The sequence below is a fragment of the Tetrao urogallus genome (assembly GCF_951394365.1).
Source record: "Tetrao urogallus genome assembly, chromosome: 6".
In the NCBI taxonomy this organism is placed as follows: domain Eukaryota; kingdom Metazoa; phylum Chordata; class Aves; order Galliformes; family Phasianidae; genus Tetrao; species Tetrao urogallus.
Genome location: NC_136819.1, coordinates 53,793,131 through 53,813,057, shown reverse-complemented (window position 1 = coordinate 53,813,057; position 19,927 = coordinate 53,793,131). Strand labels below are relative to the sequence as shown.

The following is a 19,927-nucleotide window of genomic DNA, read 5'->3' as shown; positions in this document are numbered from 1 at the left end:
GCCACCCGATCTATGTGAATTAGCCAGTTCCTCCCCCCGGTACATGAAGAGAGGAGCACGTCAGGAAAGGTTTTCAGGCAGCAGTGGGATGAGTCATCTCCTGGAGCTGTCTCTCCCCCCTCACTGAATGCAAAGAGGCTGAAGCCTATCGCTTACACAGCTTACAGAAGGGAAATTAAACCCATCCTTAGAAATCTGGATAGTCCAGATTTGAGCAGCATCCAAACCTGTATTATGTTATTACAGAGACAGATATTACAGAGCACTGTCTCACAATGTGACTTAACTTTCTCAATATGAGTTTGGAGAATAAACGTTATTAATAACAGTAGGACAAGATTTTCTGCAGATGCAATGGCATGCTTATTTCTTCAGTGAACAGCCAATTACTCCATAGCAAGTGATGCTATACTATATTTCATTCCAATAGGAATTTGCAGAAGTCCCCATTGACTCGAAAAAGGAATTGAACTGGTTCACAAAAAATGAACAAACTCAGAGTAAACTGGACTAGATTGATTTCAAAAGTGCAACAGCAGATAAACTATGAATGGTATCATACCGAGTTACAGACAGAAACAAGGGAAGGCAAGTGGAGTGGGAGAGATGGGAGTCGGACACTTGACAGGCGAGGTTGCCTGGAGTGTCCTTACTTCAAAAGGTACCAAAGGCTATCAGAGGTTGTGACCCAAGACAGGAGCAAAATCTGTAAAGCTCAGCATCAGTTCTAAACAGAAATCATCATCCCAAAGAATGAAACAGAAATAAAGAATGGACATATGAAACAAACAAACAAATGCTCAAGAAAAAACATTACACCTCAGAAGGCAAAAGAATAAGTAAATAAATAGGTATAAAGCGAGAACTGCCAAATGTCAGGTCAAACATTTCCTTGCAACAAACGCTGAAACAAATACTCAGAGATTCTTCACGCTCATAAATGGAGAGAAGGAAAAAAAAAACAAACAACCAAAGCGACCAGGCTGCAGTGATGTAAAAATAATACAGACAGGCTGAAAATTAAATTAGGTAGCTTTAGTTTTCAAAGATGATGTAAATGTTTTTCAGAAAACTTAATGCATCAAGAAGGAAACAAACAGATATACTACCCGAACAAATGTTAAGAGAAAGAGTAATTAGAAACGCTGAGATAAATCAAAACGCAATCAATACAGCAGCATGGGTTTGCTAAGCTTAGGTTAGCTGGGGTCTTGCCAAGATTTTCTGACAGCCCTCTCTGATAACAAACCTCTTTAGCTGAAAATGATGGAGAATAAGAAATGTTTGGGTACACTAATTAAAAACATGGAGACTCAGAGAAATCAGTGGGTTGCACTCAAAGAAAAGGTTAATCCAGTTCCAGGATGCATCAGGTGAGCGCTGCTAAGGGCAAGAGGGAAAGCCAAGCCCCATTCCCAAGGAGGTGATGGACTCTTACAACTCAGCTCTAAATAGATGTATTCAAACACAATGATGTGCAGGAAAAAAAAATCCTAAAGCCCCTTTCATAAAAACGTTTCTAGACAAGATCAGCTTGCTCAGACTACATAAAGGAAAATCAATGTGCGTGTGTGCGGGGGGTGACTGTTCTTTCTAAGCACATCAAAGAGATAAACATGAGGGGAAAAGAAGAAATATTTAAAGTAACCAAGAAGGCTGGCACAGGGACAACCAAGCAGACTGCAAATTAAGACAGATTTGCAGACACCATGAATTAAGGCAGATTTTGATCAGTTTATCACAAGGATGATAGGATGAACCTGCCCACTAAAGACATGAGTCAGTGACTCAAATGGTCCCTCTGTATTTTCCCTTATTCCTTTTTTTTTTTTTTCCTCCCCCCGCCCCCCGTTTTTGTTCTTACTCTTTAAGAAGCTGAAGTGAGGTGAATTACATACAGTCTCAAGGGCAGGCTGCATCTCATCTCAGTCTAAACTACACTGTGAAGAGGTCCATGTCTGAACTAGTCACACTTGTATTAGTGAGAAATGAGCATCTGGGGACAGAGTGACACTTCAGATAAAGGAGCATTTGGGTACAGGGTGAATCTGCAGGCCCATCTCCAGCAGGTATTCTTCTCTATTGCACAGGAGGACCATCCAGAAGGACAGACAAGCTGCTTGAAATTCAACTAGCAAATCACTCCCAAAAGAAATTTTCAAGCTGAGCTACTTAAATAGAGCTTAGCTCTAAAATCTCTGGTTAGCTCCTTAATGCGTCTTTACTGGAGCTAATGTTGAAATAAATCTTCCAACATATCTCAGAAACCATTTATTTTAGGTAATCAATTAGAGCAATAAAGTTGCATACATACAAATCAAAATGCTGAAATGAGAAAAATAAAAAAACAACTTTTCTGATTTATCACCACTTTAAGAACTGAAATTATGGTTTGATTCAATTACATAAATCTACACTGGAATAAGGGACACGGCTTCTGCAGAAGCCACCTCAACCCTGGGTCCAGTCTGAGCCCATTTAACGTCTGGTCCTGCATCTCTGATAGCAGTGGAAGTAGGGAATGTAGTAAGCACAAAATCGAGTCCTTAAAGCAAAATGAAAGCAAGTACATTTTCTCGTGCAGTCCCTGAAAGCATCTCAGAATTTGTTGCTCAGGACCTTTCTTTCACCCCATGAAAATGGGAAGCTTTTCTGTTGGCTTCTTCCCAATAAGAAAAATATCAATAACCTATAACACCGTAAATACAATTCCAGTTAACTGTTTATGGTACAGCCACACAGCTCAAAACATTTCAGACACTGAAGAAATGAGATTATAAAAAGAAGGAAGACTTCCAAATATTTACTTTAGATTCCAGTTGAGATGTATGAGGACTTCTGTTATTTTTGTTAGTACAGCAGGATACCCAACTGAGCAATGATATCGTAAAAAATGATGATGATATCATTAAAATATAATGATATCATAAAATACAGTAATTTTCACTTATTTAGAGAAGGCAGATGGAGGCCAAAAGGGAGGGAGAGGAAGGGGAGTCCCAGCAGCCAGGACAGCTACTGAATTTAGTTGGTAGCTCAGTGCCAACAAGAAACCAAAAGTTTCCTATCCCAAATATAAGAAGGAAAAGAGAAGAAATATCAGGAGAGAGTAACACGAGCTGCAATATTTCTGCAAGTATTTCTGAAGATATGTGTAGCCCTAATGCCAAGGGCTATGGGTAACAACAACCCACTCTTCAGGATTCAGCAAAATAAAGACTTGGACTGGGTTACAAGGCTCTCTATCTATAGGAAAATGTGTCTAAGTAAACCACCAGCCATACAGTTAGTTTCTCCAGAGGGATGGGATCCATTCTGTGCATAGCAACTGCCTGCATACCCAAAGACTGAGACTCCTTTCCTTCCACTCATGGCTGTGCACCACAAGCTCAATAATGTGGATTTATGCTATTACCATCAGCATTACTTAATTCAGTATCTGACTGGATTACTTCATGTGCCTTGCCTCCTCCATTAACACCTCCTCCTCTGCAAGAGACAGCATCCACAGGATACAAAGCTTTCCTTGAAAGTTCTCCCCATGCAACTTGCCCTAATTAGATTTTTTGTCTCTTTGTATGGCTCTAACTAACAATTCAAGTTAAAGTGCTTGTACCCAACATCTGCCTCCCACTATCATACACACCCTGCCTTTAGCATCAACCGAGTTTCAGACACTTCCCATCACAAGTTTTCCCACACATCAAAATGACATCTATGCACCTCCAGTTAGGAACCTGCTCAAACATCCCAAAACTGCCATCCTCTTACAGCAGTTACAAAGTTGGTCATTAATGTATGGCAGACAGAACTGTAGCTCAAAAAAAAAAAAAAGCTAAGAACAACTGCTGCAATTCTGCACCTAAGTGACGGGGAATATAGTTAAACATCTATATCAAGTCATCCGTGGTTGGCTACACTTATATTTAGACATCTTTACCAAGCCACTATATTAGTATATTACATTTTTCTGCACACTGCAGCAGGATGACAGCGTTCTTCATACTTAATTGCCTTCCCACCGCATAACAAAGGAGAAAATGCCAGGTCCCAGGCTTAGCGTATCTGTCATTGTGTTGCTAGGAGTTTTCAACATAGTTTAACAGTTGGCTGCATCAGGGATTTAGTTCTGGGAATTATTTTGTCAGATATAATTTCAGGACCAGAGCTACATTCTTGAAATGTGTCAATTTATCCCCACATTGATCACACCACTCAGTCCACCACTGGGGTCTGTAAAGCCTTCTTCAAGCAGCTTTGGAAAGGGAATGCTTGCAGTAAAACACTGCATATGTGAGCACGGTGAAGCCAGTTGTACCAGCTTGTATTTGCATTCAGTTTACACATGACTGTTTTAGCTAACAGCAGTGATGTAAAGAAGGTTCTGCCACCACTGAAATTGATCAATTACAGTAATTAAAAGTAGATTATACCTAAAATTCCATGCCTTACTATGTCCTGCTCAGATCACTGAATTCTAAAGGCCACTGGGTCATGTACTCTTACATTATTAAACAAGAGACACAGAATTTCAGAGCTTTATCTCGTTTAAATGTCTGCTTCCACTTTCAGCCAGTAGCTCACGAAAATTAATTGTTGCAGAAAAGATGGTCTTGTATACAACTCATTTGAAAACTATCTGTTTGGCTATCCCAGCATCCCACTCCACTCTGCAGTTCTTACCATGTCATTCTAGATCCACACCTTTGGCAGAATTGAGCTAAATCTTCAAGATCTCCTTTTGTTACGATCTCAGAAATTCATGAAACTAGGTGAAAACTGGCAGGAAAAAAAAAAAACTGAGCACATCAAGTGCACCAGGATCTTCCAAACATCCAAATGGGTACTTTGAGGAGGTAGACTGCCTACAAAAGCTCATCCACCCACCTAGTCTTGAGGCTGTACTCTGTACTAAATGTCAGAAGCTCAAACGCAGCTCTCAACAGCAGCATGATGAAGAGCTCTTATCTGAGCGTGGGCACCTGGGGTGTTTCCAGCTGCAGGGAATTCTCTCATTTGCAAGGTTCCAAACATCTCCAAAATACCCCATGTTCCTTTGAAAATAAATCCACACATCTGCTCCCAAAAGGAACTATAGCATGGCTTGACCAAGCTATCTGAACAAGCAAAAGGACCGGTGTCATTGGGCACATTGTAAATCCATCTGTTGCAGATTCAGCCCAACACTCCATGCAATGGGATTAGACTTCAAATTTCTACAAGCTTTTAATCAGGCTACTAACAATAGGAATTACACATAACCAAAATCTTTGGGTCTACATGGAACTCGCAACAAGAACAAAAAATACAGCCCAGTTTCAGGGGTTCTGAGTTCATACCTCCCATTTTGGTTTACACCTAGAAAACTAGCTGGGTTTCTCACCCTGTTTAGTACTGTCCCTTCTTACACTGCTACATAAGAATGATTTTCTGTATGGCTTTGCTTTAGCCAGAATGTATTTCAGTGCAAGTAATATTTCCCAATTAGAAAAGATGCCACGCATGAGGTTTCTGGGACAATCTCATCCTACCAATTTTCTTAAATAAGGCAAGTATTCCACTAAGGATGCCACTTCCCTCTCTCCCATATTATTTTTCTTCAACCTATTTTACCTTGTTTTTCTACCCTCTCAATACTGTTTAGCCACTTAATTCCTCATCCATCACATCAATTTAGATCACTCTGAGCTGTGCAAGGCATCTCTCTCTCATTACCTTGCCTTTTCCCCACATTCTCATAAATCCCTGAGAGCAGAATGTAACAGCCTGGCTCCAGGAATGGGAACCTACACCTCTAAATCTGCATCAAATCAACTTAATTCCCCCAGTTCTCAATTTGTGTTTCATAATTCTTTTCATCACACCCAGGTGGATGTGGACTGAAGCTCTACGTCCACTCAACAGCAAAACAACTTTGATTTACAGTCATGCTTTTTCAGGTTGGAATATCACAAGACTGCAGCTATGCCACAGTGTTTGTAATGAAAAAGGCACTGTTCCTACTCTGGCCAAGGTCGCATTTGTATTTTGGTGAGGTACTGGAACAGGCTGCCCAGGGAGACGATACAGTCACTATCTCTGGACATTTTCAAGAACAGGTAGATAACGCACTAAGTAACGTGGTCTGGAGCAGTTACAGGCATAGGCTGCTGGCTGGACTACATGTTCTTATTGGTCTTTCCAACCTTAATGATTCTATGATTCTACCTGGAGAACTCCAGTCCTCAGCAAGGAAGCTTACATTACCATTATCGGTTGGACTGGATGATCTTAGACATCTTTTCTAACCTTTGTGATTCTATGATTTTCCATATTTCTTTGGTAAAGCTTTCTATTCCTTTCCTTAATTATAACTTCATAAAACACCATCAAGTGCATACAACATTTTGTTAATGACTCAGCCTCTGCATAAGAAACTTCCAAGCACCTATAAGAGCAGAGGCTAGCAAACACATACCCTGAAGTAGATGGCACTGAAATGGCAGCTTGTATTTTATTATGCCTGGGCTAAAACCAAATCCACATGCACTGAACACAGAGCCACAAACCTCACCCTCCTTGCCACATTATTCCTTATGCATCCCAGACCTGCTCATGGGGAGGAGAAGCTGCTGCCTGCACTGCACTCCCACCCACCTACAGAATCCTTTAGTAACTAATAAAAGCACTTTTGATGTCTTATGTGAAAAAAACAGCAGTGGCTGGAGGTGGGACACACAAGGGGAGCAAATCTGGAAAGGAATCCTTCACTCTGCTGGCTTTCAGGGCAATTCACTCTGATTTGTGTCCGCATCAAGAATCCAAAGAGCAACAGCATCTTTACCACTAAGCTTCAATTTCCTACCAACTTCTCTGGAAATGCAACAACCACAGAATTAAATACTAAAGAGAAATTCCTTTACTCAACATACAGCATCAAGATAAAGAGCAAAAATCTACCAGAAAGAAGAGCTAGAAGATCTTATCCCTCTTCCACTCGCCTTAAGGAAGAAACACTCACTTTCTAATGAGAGACACTCTCCTTTCAATCAATCAGGATATTTCTTCCAAATTAAGGTTATCGATTTACTTCTTTTTTGAAATAGTGTTCAAGCACATTGCTGCAGGGCGAAGAATTTAAGTTCCAGAGAAGAAAACATTTAAAAAGAATGTTTAATGTGAAATGAATATGAAGTGCATAGTAACTGGAGCCACACGGAACACACCAACCAGCTTAAAGGACGTACACATCACAAACAAAGACATATGATCAGAGAAAAGGGAAAATGCAGACCCAGGGAGGAAGACTGCCTGTTTACATACCTGTTTTCAAAATCACTTCTTTTCAGGTGACAGAGAAAACATGGGTTGGAAAGGGTTTGAAATTAAGTACAGGATTAGTTACACCCAAGGGTCTGCTGGAGGGTCTGTAACACATCATTTCACAAGACAGAAATGCTGCCACTGGTTCTCTTGTTAAAAAGGAGCTGGTATTGCATTTGTCTGAAGGTAAATCATATCATGAACTGCAGTGATCCTAGAGCTGCTACCTTTTTACTGTTACTACATTTTAGTTAAAGTTTGCCACTGTAAGTGTGCCTCACTTATAAAGCACTGTGCCAACAATTCTTTGCTGTCATAAGCACTGCAGATGGTTTACCTCCCATGTATACATTAGAGAAAGAGCTTAAGCTCTTAAGTTGTTTAAATCTGTATGGCTTGGGCACAGAAACTTTCTGTTTGTTTTACATATTAAAACATAAAAATCTGAAAGCAACACTGAATTTTTATAAAAATCCAACTCCTCTTTTCTGAAACTGTTCTGGTAAAAAGCTGTGTATTTACAACCTTGATAATGCCACCTCCTTACACAGCCTGACTGTACAACCTGATTCCAGACGGGCAGCCTTCATACGATCTTGAATTTAAGCACTAAGTATTATCACTTCTGTCATATTCTCTATAAATAAAATGGAACAATGTCAGAAGAAGATACACAGCCCAGAGACAGGGATGGAATTTTAAGGGCACCACGAAAGTCTGCATTCAACTATATAAACTGGGATTTCTTAAAGTGAGGATACATAACTGCAGATTTTTTTTAGGAATTGAAAAAACAAAGTATTCTAAGAAAAAAAGTGTTAAAATGTTTTAAAAAAAAACAAACAGCCTTTTTCATTTGTTTATGGTTCTAAAGATAAAAGGCTCTAGAGAAAAATTAAAACACATCCTAATGCCATTATAGTTGCATTTTAATAATGAATTTTCTCTGCATTGACTTGTGCCTGTATTATTTGTCCTAGTTATTCCTTGTTCTCTCTGTTATCTTAGGCTTCAAGCTCGGCTTACTAAACGTTAATACATTCAGCAGTTAAAAAGCATTAATTCAGTGTCCCTTTAAGATATGTATGTTCTCTCTCCTCAAACAGTTTCTAAAATTCCAGCACTAAGTTAAGAAATGTTTTTAATAAAATGGAGATAAACTTCCTTCTCAATCAGTCATTGAAAAACACAACACAAGAAAAAGAAAATTACAGTATTGTCTGCAGGATTTTAAAAATGCTCACTCAGAGGCATTTGCCTCTGAGTTTCAGCCACAGCAGAAACAGAATTTTGATTATTTACATAAAGCTGCGTTAGGCTGTCCTGCAACAGATGAGGAACTCATAACGCAATCTCTGGGTCTGATCTGAAATGGGAGGCCTAATGCCATTCCTGCATGTTTGCACAGGCCTATGTTGCCTGTTACTGCTGCCAGACGGAGGGAAGCAGACCCCTAAATTAATTCCTAATTAAAACACTTATTTAGTGGTGGACTACAACAGCTTACCTCATCCACATTCTCAAAGGCATTGATGATGTCATACGGTAAACAGGACAGAAGATCAATCACAAACCACGTCTTCAGGTAGTTCATCCTTATGAGTTTGGGATCAGATATAACCTCTCCGCCAGGGCCAACAAAGGTTGTATGAAAGTTCAAAACAATGTCAACCAGAAAAATAACGTCCACGACACTGTCCAGCACAAGCCAGGCAATGTTGTTCTGCTTCGTCTTGAAGGAGACGTTATATGGAACCATAATTGCTGTGTAGAAGGTTAGAATCAAGATGACCCAGTCCCAAGTGGTCTTAAAAGCACAATAATGTAGTATAATGTGCGGTGGAGTCTTCGGAGCTTCTTGCTTGTACTGAGGAAGAATATCAGATCCCAGCTGGAGAACCTGTAAGAGGAGAAAAAAAACAAAACAAATGCTACTGTTTTCAATTAACGTGATCCAATTAGGGACTTCACAGATTTCTGTAAGGAGAAGCACAAAGACAGGACTGTATTCATTGGACATTCCAAGACAACCCACAGTTTCTACATTATTTGATTTATTTAGCCAGCAAGCATGTTGGTGCATAAGTCACATTAAGAAAGAGCAGAGATAGCTATAAGGAGGGCACACAAGGATAACCTTGCATAAAGGCAGGTCTCTGCAGATGTACTCATGGGAAACCAAGCCTATAGCAAGGGCAGAAAAGCCCTATGCCAACAGGTGATGGGTACCATGGCATGGGCTCATGCCCTGCAGTTACAAACGTGAAGTATTCATTCACACTTGGAAGTTTAACAAGATTAATCCTTCATGTCTGGTCTCTGTTTTAAACCACTGTTCAGCCACAGCAATGCCCTATCTAGCCACACATCAGCCTTGCAGGCTGACCTCTTTCTAAAATAACACACACAACTTCTGCCCTAACTCCGTGGTAATACTGTCTATTTTCTTCAAAAGGTAATACTCCTGTCTATTTTCTTCAAAAAGTTGTTGCCTTTACAAGCTCAATAACACCAGTGGGTTCTCTTTTATTTCTTGTTATTACTTCTCTTTTTTTTTTTTTCCATGTGACTATAGCCACCTCTGTGCTCATTTCTGTAAATTGTGGAACTCAAAACACTGCAAAGGAACCAAGCCAAATTCAGTCAAGACATTCTCAGCTGATCTAATTACTTCTTATCTCAGTCCAACACAAAGGAACATACAGCATGGTAATATACTGTGCTGACAACTGAAAGATTCATGTGTATTTTGGAACTAATCACACCTTTCCACTTTGGGGGGGTCTCAAGTATGCATAGGATAAAATAAGCAATTCCAGCAATCTTAAACTCATTTCAGCTCTGTGACTGCCCCATACTAATCCACCATATTTGCAGGACAGTTAGATTGCAAATAGCAGCCTCATATGCGTAAAAGCAATCAAATGCAGAATGGGCGCTCAGTGAAGAGGAGTGAATGGTTCTGAATAAACAGCACAACTAAGAATACGAACTGCAGCGTTCCAGATACAGATTCTCCATTAATTCTTTACAGCATTATTTTTAAGACAAAAAAAATTGTTACTGAGATCAGCAAGCGAAAACTTGGCTCGACTGAAAAACCTCTTCTCCAGAAATCACTAAGGGACAACAGCAGCAGCCTCTCTCACTCTGTGGAGGATGGTGTGGTTTCCCAGTATGTCTGATCTGGCTCAGTGTCATTCGGTAAGCTGGGGTGCAAACCTCCCTGTGCCTACCTGTTCCCACCCTTCTTTAATGTCAGATTTAGCAGTCATATCATTTAAGGAAAATGAGCTAAGCTGATATAATGAAAAATTAACTTCCTGTTACACTAGCGACCCATTTGTTTTCTACAGAATTAGCCTAAATTGAACAAATCTATCCTGTGGTCAGAAAACCACCAGACATAAAACATGGGAAGCGGCAAGAGTGCAGCAGAGACCTCCAGGAGACCACAACTGCCCCTCTGCCATCAGCTCGGATGTAACACAAAGCCATGCGCTGAGCTCCAGCCAACCAACAACGCAATGCCAAGCAGCCCAGATCCAGAGGGGCTCATCAGAGACCCTTACAGACACAAAGCCCCTGGAGAGACCCACAAACATATCAACCTCCAGGTGCTCCTTCCCAGTGTGCAGTTCAAAACTCACATGCAGCACTCCTGTATCTAACCCAACAGGCATGGGGAACTCACTCATGGATCCATGCATCCTTTCTCAGGCAAAAGCAATGCATTCCCCCAACACACTCAACCAGTGCTCTTTTCTCTTCCCATGAAATCTTCTTCAATGCCAAAATGCCAAAACACCATTTTGGCTTTGACTCAAACTGAAGATTATCTCCAGTTATATCCTCTTTCTGGCCTCACCTGTGGACAAGATTTTCACACTTCACTATCACAATACATCAGGACAGGGACTACTTTCCATGGTTTCTCCAGATCTGTTTGTTTCCTGTCTCATTCAGTGAGGCAGGAGTTGGAAACAGTAACTCACTATAAATTGAATAATAATTTTCCTTGGGCTCAAGATGAATGTGATGAACATATGCTTGATAGTTCCCTATGCCTCTGGTGGTAGAGTGCTTAGAAGATCCCATGGTACAATAAAGGCATAATTATTATTCCTAGCATAATAGCATGCTGATTTTGACATGGTGTGTGGGTGGCAAGTGGCTGAGGAGACTACTGAACTATAATGATTATTTATTTCATGCTACGTGAATTTTTAATTTTAAACCACTGAAGAATATACAGCATCTTGTTAGTCAATTCCATTCATCACAGATTCTGAATGGTTCTTGCTTACAACTAACTAATATGACTGATAAGAGGCAAAGCCAGTAAGGTGGGCAGTACCTTCTGCCAGGGGTGAGCTGTGAGGAAAATGCACCTCCTCAGATACAGAAGTATGGGAAGTGGTGCCTGAACGGCGATGGCACACCTCTACCTGGGAAAAGCAACCCACTCTGCATTCCTGGCACACTCTGCCTCTAAAGCATTCTGAAGCTGCAAAATCTTGTAAGAGAGGAGACTGTGCACTCCCCCCCAAAACCTATTCCAACGAACAACCTTCACCTTCACTTGAGCTTTTCCTGTTGCACGTCCTAAATCCCCTGTTGCAACTTCAATTAGTTTTTCCTCTAGCTACAGTGGGCATGGTGAACCATTTCCTGTTCCATGCAACTGCTTTAGACATGTTTGAATATAGCTACCATACCTTCTCCAATCTTTTTCCAGACAAAAGCACTCATAAATATAACCAGATTTACAGAACTTGGAAATGTCATCAATTAGAAAAACAAGTGAGAATCATTCAGCAGTCAGCAAAGCTACTGGTATGGGATAATTCTTGAAAAACATCATGCTGCCAGCACCTTGAAAATTGTAGGCTTCTATTCTGATTTCATTCCACGTAAAGCTTGTGATGTACAAGTCCACTTAGACAAGAAAGGAAAAACAAGACAACAACAATGAAAAAACCATTTAAAACTGCTGCGAATTCTTAGCACCAAACTGAGGACAATCTCTCAGGCATGAGGGGGATAGGGCTGTCATATTTAGTAGCCCATATATTTTGACCACATTTTTTACCCATATAATTTTCATTACCAATGACATGAAGATGAAAGCAGTACCTCTGTTTCATCAGTTAACCTGAAGGCTTTCACTTGTTGCACCATCTGCACTGTTAAGGAGATGTTTGCAACCTGCCAAAGAGTTCATTTCATCAGTTCTGAAGAAGAAAATTATTAGCAAAATACTTCAGGAATGACTTTTTCAAGGAAGTTGAGCTTAAAGGTATATGTACAGTTAGTGTGCCTGTACAACCCCATGGATCTAGGCAGGGATGCTTCCAAAGAAGAGTACCTGGCTTCTCGAACAACCCCCCTTGCCCAAAAGTGGGCACTCACAATGGTTTCTGACCCTTCATGGGGCTCAGAAACACAGAGTCTGGTTCCATGCTGCTGTGAGACAGCAAGTCGAAGACCAAACTGCACCCCAAGCTAAGCAGCAATCAGCAAACTTGGAGCTGCATTCAGAAATTAGACCTTGTAAGAGTGACCAAGAGATTGTTTCCATTACTGTCCCCCTCTACTCTGCCCTCATGAAGCCCCCATCTGGAATACTGCATCTAGACCTAGGGTCCCCAGCATAAGAAGGATGCAGAGCTGTTGGAGTGTGACCAGAGAAAGGCCATGAAGGTGATCAGAGACTGGAGCACCTCTTCTGTGAAGAAAGGCCAAGGGAGCTGGGCTCATTCAGGTTGGAGAAGAGAAGGCTCCAGGGAGACCTCATTGTGGTCTTCTTGTACCTAAGCAGATCTTAGGGAGACCAACTTGCTACGTAGTCTGGAAGTGAAAGGAAAATGAGGAACCATTTTAAACTGAAAGATGGGAGATACAGACATTTGGAGGAGACTGTTTACTCACAGGGCAGTGAGGCCCTGGCAGTGCAGCCCACAGAGATGTGGGCCCCCCATCCCTGGAGGTGCCCAGTGCCAGGCTGGATGAGGTCCTGGGCAGCGTGAGCTGGTGGAAGGCAACCAACCCATGGAAGGGGATTGGGTGGCTTTAATGCCTATTCTAGCCCAAGCCATCAGATGACTGAAAGAGCATGACTTGTCCTGGAAATATACACTTGGCACACAGTGCTTATTAAGGAAGAGGAGAGCAGAGGCCGAAAAATCAGAATCTGGAAACATCACCCTAAAAATATTATTTATTAACAGAAACGTTGTTCCTCCTCCCTCTCCCATCTCTTCCTGCCTGAAGAAGGAATGTGTCTGTCCCACTTACTTCAGCCAGGCGGGAATGCTTGTGCACCACCTCAGCTTTGTTCATCGGCGTCAGCTGCTGCAGCACGCTCCGGCTGTTCGTCAGGGCCCGCGTCAACCGTGCAAACTTCGTCCAGCCTGCAGGAAAAAAGAAAATACGGTCACAAGCACTTACACCCCATTCAACATGAGTAAATCTCCTATGCGTTCACTGATATTAAGTCTCAGACTTGGGTAGTTTCTCTAAATTGCTGCACAGAGCAAGCTCTGGCTCCAGGCTCCACAACGTTGCAGAAGAGGAAGAATACCACTGCTTCAAGGCAAACATAAGTAAACCTGAGTAAAATCAAAATGCTCTGGCTTGTTCTCTCTTCTAGCTTTTGGAGACACTGTGATAGAGGAATCGCACTGCGCTTTCAGCCTTCTGGGGAGTTACTCGGTTGCTACAAACTAATTATTAAGCACTGAATTTACCACATCTGTAAACCCTGCAGAAGTGAAATCCTCCCCAGCCACCAACTGGTGCATTCCTCCAGCCAGAAGCTGGATCCTTAAGTTGTTACTGCTCCTTGATCTGATTATTGATACAATTCAGGGACATAATAAATAAATAATTAAAAAAAAAAAAAATCAGCAAAATCCAGGGCATGTTTCAAAGTAGAAAAACTGTAAGACTTTACAGACAGATGAAGCGCTAGATTTTAAATTGCACTAAGCAATACATTTAGCTGTTAAACTAATGATAAACAGCTGCTCTAATGGTAGCTTGAGACCTTCACACTGGGGAACGTTTTTCTGCAGAGTTCAGAAAGGAGCAATCGGTGTTTAGAAGTGACAGCAGCGCAGAGCCAGGAGCATGCCACTAAGTCACTGCTTTTGGACAAATGCCCGTATGTGACAGCTGGCACAGGTGCGTCATTGGATGAGGCAGAGCAACGGGAGCAAAGGAAAAGCGAGGGGGTTCAACAGCACAGCACTGTAGCGTTAAGCAGGAAAACTGAAAATTCAGATGTCTGCAGGAATGAAACACCTCCCCATGAGCAAAGGAGTTTTTAGTTTGTGTCTTTAATCCTGTTTTGATATAATTTTATTTTGAAGTGGTTTTACCAACGCTTGCGCAACGCTCAGTTCAGCCAGGCATAACCTGCTATCTTACCTCAAAAGCGTGCATAAAATATCAAACATGTTATGGATAGGAAATGGTTTTGGTGAAAGCTATATTTTTACTTAACTTGAATGCTGAGCAGGTGAAAATTAGAGTGAATGTCAGATACGAGAAAGGAAACACAATATTTCTATACTAGCTTGGTTTATGCTTAAATGCCTCTTCTAGGAGACAGGAGTCTAGGGCTGGCAATGATAGGAGATGGTCTCTGATACTAACTTGCATCCCTTTCCTATGACGCATCACAAAAATCTGTGTTCTCAAAATATCTCTCCTCTTACGAAAGCAAAACTACTAAGAAATCCCTGGTCATCATCTTATATAACAAAAAAACACCACATGTTCAGAAAGCCTGGGAAGGTCTCCCACAGACACCACAACGAGTTGGGGAAGCTATGTAATACAGGTACCAAATGACAGGGACCCTTCAACTGTAAAAAATAAAAAGCATGGAAGAACGTTGTCTTTCTCAAGTATTTCTTTTCCACCTCGATAAAATCATCATTGTCATGAGAATGAAGAAAGCCACACATTTTAGCATACAAGTTTACTATTCTGCTCATTTGGCCTGATCTCTTCTTTTGAAGGTGTAAAGTATTTCATAGTGTCTTTTCTCCACCAAGACCAAAGCTCTGTGTTGGGCTACAGAAGAGTTTTCACAAAAACCCTTCCAACCTCATTTGGAGACTCCACATTTTTATATTTCTTTCTGTTCCATGAGAGCCACGACTCTGGAGATTAGAAGTAATAATACGCTAACATGACTTTTTTGTAACTCAGCACGAAGTCCATCATCATTCTACACACTTCAACTCATCTCTCTGCAAAAGCGTTAAAAAGCAGCAAGTTCCTTTGTTTCCTATTTACAGCCCAAGAGCAAAATACAGTGACAGCAAGATGCTAGGGTATGAGTAGGAAGGTGAAAATGTATACACACTGCCTTGCGTCTGAAATAATCGGTACAGGGTACATCTCTGTGTTCCTTGACCTTGTAATAAATTAGCTAAGTTCAGAATTATATTTAAAACCAATGTGTATGTTTAAATAGATCAGGTAACAATTTGCATAGCTGCCTACTGCTGTCAATGTTTCTTCAAATGATTCCTTCCTATCTTTTCCTCTAGAGACTGTTAAAATGAATGATAATTTTATCGCATATATTAGCGATTGCCTGTCCTCACTGATATTTTCAGTCTGCAAGGAGAAAAAGAGTGGCACAAATAAGTGCCGTCAGAAGGAGAAAACAAAAAAAAAAAACAACAACACAACACTTCTGATTCTCTCTTCAACTCAACTGGATTGTGTCTTTCTTACATGGCTCCACTTGAAAAATAATACCCTGAACCTGCATCACTGTACTCAAATTCTTAGGAGCAAAGGCAACATGGCACCAGATTATATCAGCAGCTGCTTCTCTTTGAAGGAAGCCAAGCTGGGTATTTCAGAGGAAGATGTAAACCACCCCAGACAGAAAATTCTGGAATAGCATACATAAAATAATTGTTTCACTTGGTTTTTATTGATTACTTTCTGATTCACTGACAAAAACAGAACTTACAACCTGCTTTTAGGAAACCTCATGATTTGCATTCATTCTCGTGATTGAAAACAAGTGCTGATTCTCACACAGAAACCCTACTGGGTTACCTCACTGGTGGTGCCCATTACTAAAATTGAAATTCTCACACTGCCAAGAAATCAAAGACGCAGGTTAGACAACAGTATTCACATTAAAACAGGACTTGAATAAGACAAGCATGCTGATAAACATCAACCAAACTAGGCTCTGCCTTGGCCAAGCTGTACGTTGTCCTTCCAAGCACGTAACTTTCTTTCCTCTTCCATGGTTTCTGTCACAGTACAATGCTTTTTATCAGCAAAATATTCTTCAGGTCTCTTGCTCTAATTAGGATCACTGATTTGACAGTTCTTTGGAGCTAACTGCAGCAGGCATGGTTTGGTGGCACACCTGAAATAATGGCTGAGACAAAGATTTCTTAAAAGAAATTAATTTTCCTTTTTTCATCCTTAAAGAATTGATACGTCTTTCAAACTTGAGCCAATACAACATAAATTGAAGCTGTCAGCACTGTGTCAGGATGCTTGAGAGAACATAGGAACACAGAAGGGAAGTAGGCACTGGGTCAAGTGAAGCAGGCAGAGAACCCAAACACTTCCTGGACTTGGTGGAGAACAACTTTCCAGATGTTTCAGGTTGCTCTCTCAACCACTCCGTAGGTGCATGAACTACTTGAGAACTGCTGCAGAGCTAAAGTGGGAAATAGCATTTCCAGTTTTCTTGTTAATGACTCCATATGCAGAGATGGCATCTTGTATATAAGTTTACCACACCAGAGTTTTTCCTACCAACCCTCAAGAGTCAGAAAGTCCAAGCTTAACTGAAACAACTAACTCATTATAGTAGGTTCCTTTGCATCAGTTACTGTTCCAACAGAAGTATTATTATGCCCATACATCTTTATTCCTGAGACCTGAATCAGTTGTGTTTTATATTGGACAGCCAGGATGGGAACAGCCCTGCTTTTCTAACAGCTCTACCACAAGCAGCACTAGCTGTTTGCCCTGTGTTCACAGACCTTCTGTGAACTTCACTCTTGCACTGCCATAGGGACCTCTATCCCTGCCCTTCTGGTCACCATTCTTCTTCCCACTAATAGACCACAGAGCTGGATCCGACACAAACACTCTTGTCCACCTCCAACTTCAGTTAACTTCAGTTCCCATTTTATACTGCCCTCTCCGAGTCTGAAGAAAAGTCATCCAGGACAAAGATGCTGCTGTGGAATACAGCAGAGAATAAAAAGAGTAAAAGCTATCTAAAGAAAGCCCAACAAGGAGGCTTCCTCAAGCACCCAGTCCCAAAATGGGTGGCTCAAGATGAAGAAACAGTCTTCCTTTCAGATGGTTTTCTTCAGAAGTGATGGAATACAATCACAGAATGGTTTGGGTTGGAAGGAACTTGCAAGATCTTCCTATACAGACCTCAGCCATCAATACACATGTCCACTGCCTTCAGAAATAATATTTACAAATATGAGTATCTGCAAGTGAGAAAACCTTTCCATTTCCCCTCCTACTGTAATTAGGAGTTCATCATATTTGTGTACAGGTTCAAATATGGATTCAGCCATCCATCTAACACATACATTGAAAAAATTGTTACAATCTCCAGTTCATAAACTATATTACATTATTTTAAAGCTAAATCCATACACCAGAGTTTATGAAGAGTTTAAAATCTCAAGGGAAGATATTAACATTGTTTATAGTGCACTCGCTTAGAAAAATCTAGGCATGACTATTTCCCCCTAATAAAACATAAGCGTAGCTCTACTGGGTTTCAATTAACCTTTTAGTCAGGGTTTGCCTGATCTCAAAAGGAACAGAAATAATGAAGGCTTTTAAATCAGTGTTTCATGAAACTATCCAATACTTCAGACTACAGTGAGAACACCTGGGTTAACAACGATATTCTATGTAAAAAACAAAGAATAATGACAGCAATGCTCATGTGGATTCCTGCCTGAAGGAGTGTTACAACTCCAGACCATGGAAAGGTCATTATTCACCCCTTGCTACATAGCATGAAACACTTAACACACAGAGTGTTTAAATCATATATACCCATTGACTTATCCACAAAAGCAAGGAGCTAGCACCACTCATTTAGGTAGTTTGGATGTCAATTGATAATACGGCTCATCCTCGTGCATCAGAACTTAGCATCTACAAATCTCTATTATTTATAGACGTTCAGACAGCAAGGTCATTGCAATGGCTGGCTATTTGCTCTTTACTGCAGGTAAAATATGGCTGGAAGAGCTCACTCTCTCATCAGAAAACTTCGTCATCCTGCTGTTGCTTTGTTCGAGATAGAGAGATAAATGGGATTCCTGAATAAATAGAATAATAGTCAAACAAAGCTCAATCACTCCCATGATGCAGTAAAACTATTCATGAGCTGAAGAACCATACCAGCTATGCAAATGTAATTCAAAATATTGGGATAAATTTTCCTACTTGAAATTCTGTGCATTCCACTGTCTGACAGTGAACTGCACTCTTGGGATAATTTTTACACCTGACCTCTTATCTGCATCAATTCTGCATTCCCAGTTAGTATCCACCCACTAAAACTACTAGGGAGCTCAAAATGGATAAGGAATCACCAGGTAATCTTCAGCATACCATTTCAGTCTTCTGAGCTTCAGTCTCCTCTCCATGAAACGCAGCAACACTAATGATCTACTGGTAAGATTTATATATTGTTAGGTTACATTTGGTACACAACGTATTTGTGTAATTCATTCTGACAAAGCTGCAAATTTACAGTGCACAATTACTTAAATTTAATGTTTCTGCAACTAAGCTAAACTTTATTCGCATGCACATAGGGCCACCAAGGATTTATATCCCGTAACTGTATTAAAAAAAATGTAATTTTAGGAGGGAAAAAAAAAAAAAAGCCTGAATACTGTAAATATCAGCCAACTAGCTTTTAGTTTATCTGAGAGCAAAATGGTCAATGAAATATACTGGCCAAAAGATCAGGCTCAAGAGAAGGTCAGCAATGAGAAATGAAAATGCAACATAAGCAAAGCAGACAGGATTGGAAGGAACAACAATTAAATACATGCATGAGAAATTATGGATTTTGAAATGGTCTTGGAAAGCTCAAAACATACAGGGAAAAAAAAAGCCTTCTCTGGCTGGATTTACTTCAATAATTATAATGTTTTTAAAGAATTTCCAGACATGAACAAAAGGCTTTCTTTACTCATATGCAGAAAGGGCAAAGAGGAAGAACAAGTAAAAAGAAGGAGCCTTGTTTGATCTCAGCACCACACAAAATGACAAAAAAGCTGATCTGACTTTCAAAACATTTAATAAAGGCAAAAAGAAAAGGAATATTAGGAATGGCTGTCAATATGGAATGATGTACAATGCCCAGCAACGTTAATTTCATTATTTATTTGCTAAGAGTATAAATTTGCTTTCAGAGAGATGGTCAATTGCCTTGCCCAAGCTGGAGGCCAAATGCATCAGCCAAATGGAGCCACAGACTGAGGATGATTCTCCCAGATCCTCTTATATGGCAATCATTGGTGACTTGACATTGCGTGACACTCCTGCCAAAATATTAAGGGCATGCAGTTCAGTAAAT

At 40.5% G+C, this 19,927-nt stretch overlaps 1 protein-coding gene across 1 annotated transcript in view; it reads right to left on the bottom strand.

The window, feature by feature from the left end:
- KCNH5 (potassium voltage-gated channel subfamily H member 5) overlaps window positions 1-19,927 on the bottom strand; it is a gene marked incomplete at its 3' end in the record, with an annotated part of 142,012 nt that overhangs the window by 91,198 nt on the left and 30,887 nt on the right. Inside the window, exons 5-6 of the mRNA XM_079537762.1 lie at window positions 13,600-13,715; window positions 8,810-9,202 (exon numbers count right to left, since the gene is read on the bottom strand). Coding sequence (XP_079393888.1) covers window positions 8,810-9,202; window positions 13,600-13,715 — 509 coding nt within the window. The remainder of the gene's footprint in view (window positions 1-8,809; window positions 9,203-13,599; window positions 13,716-19,927) is intronic.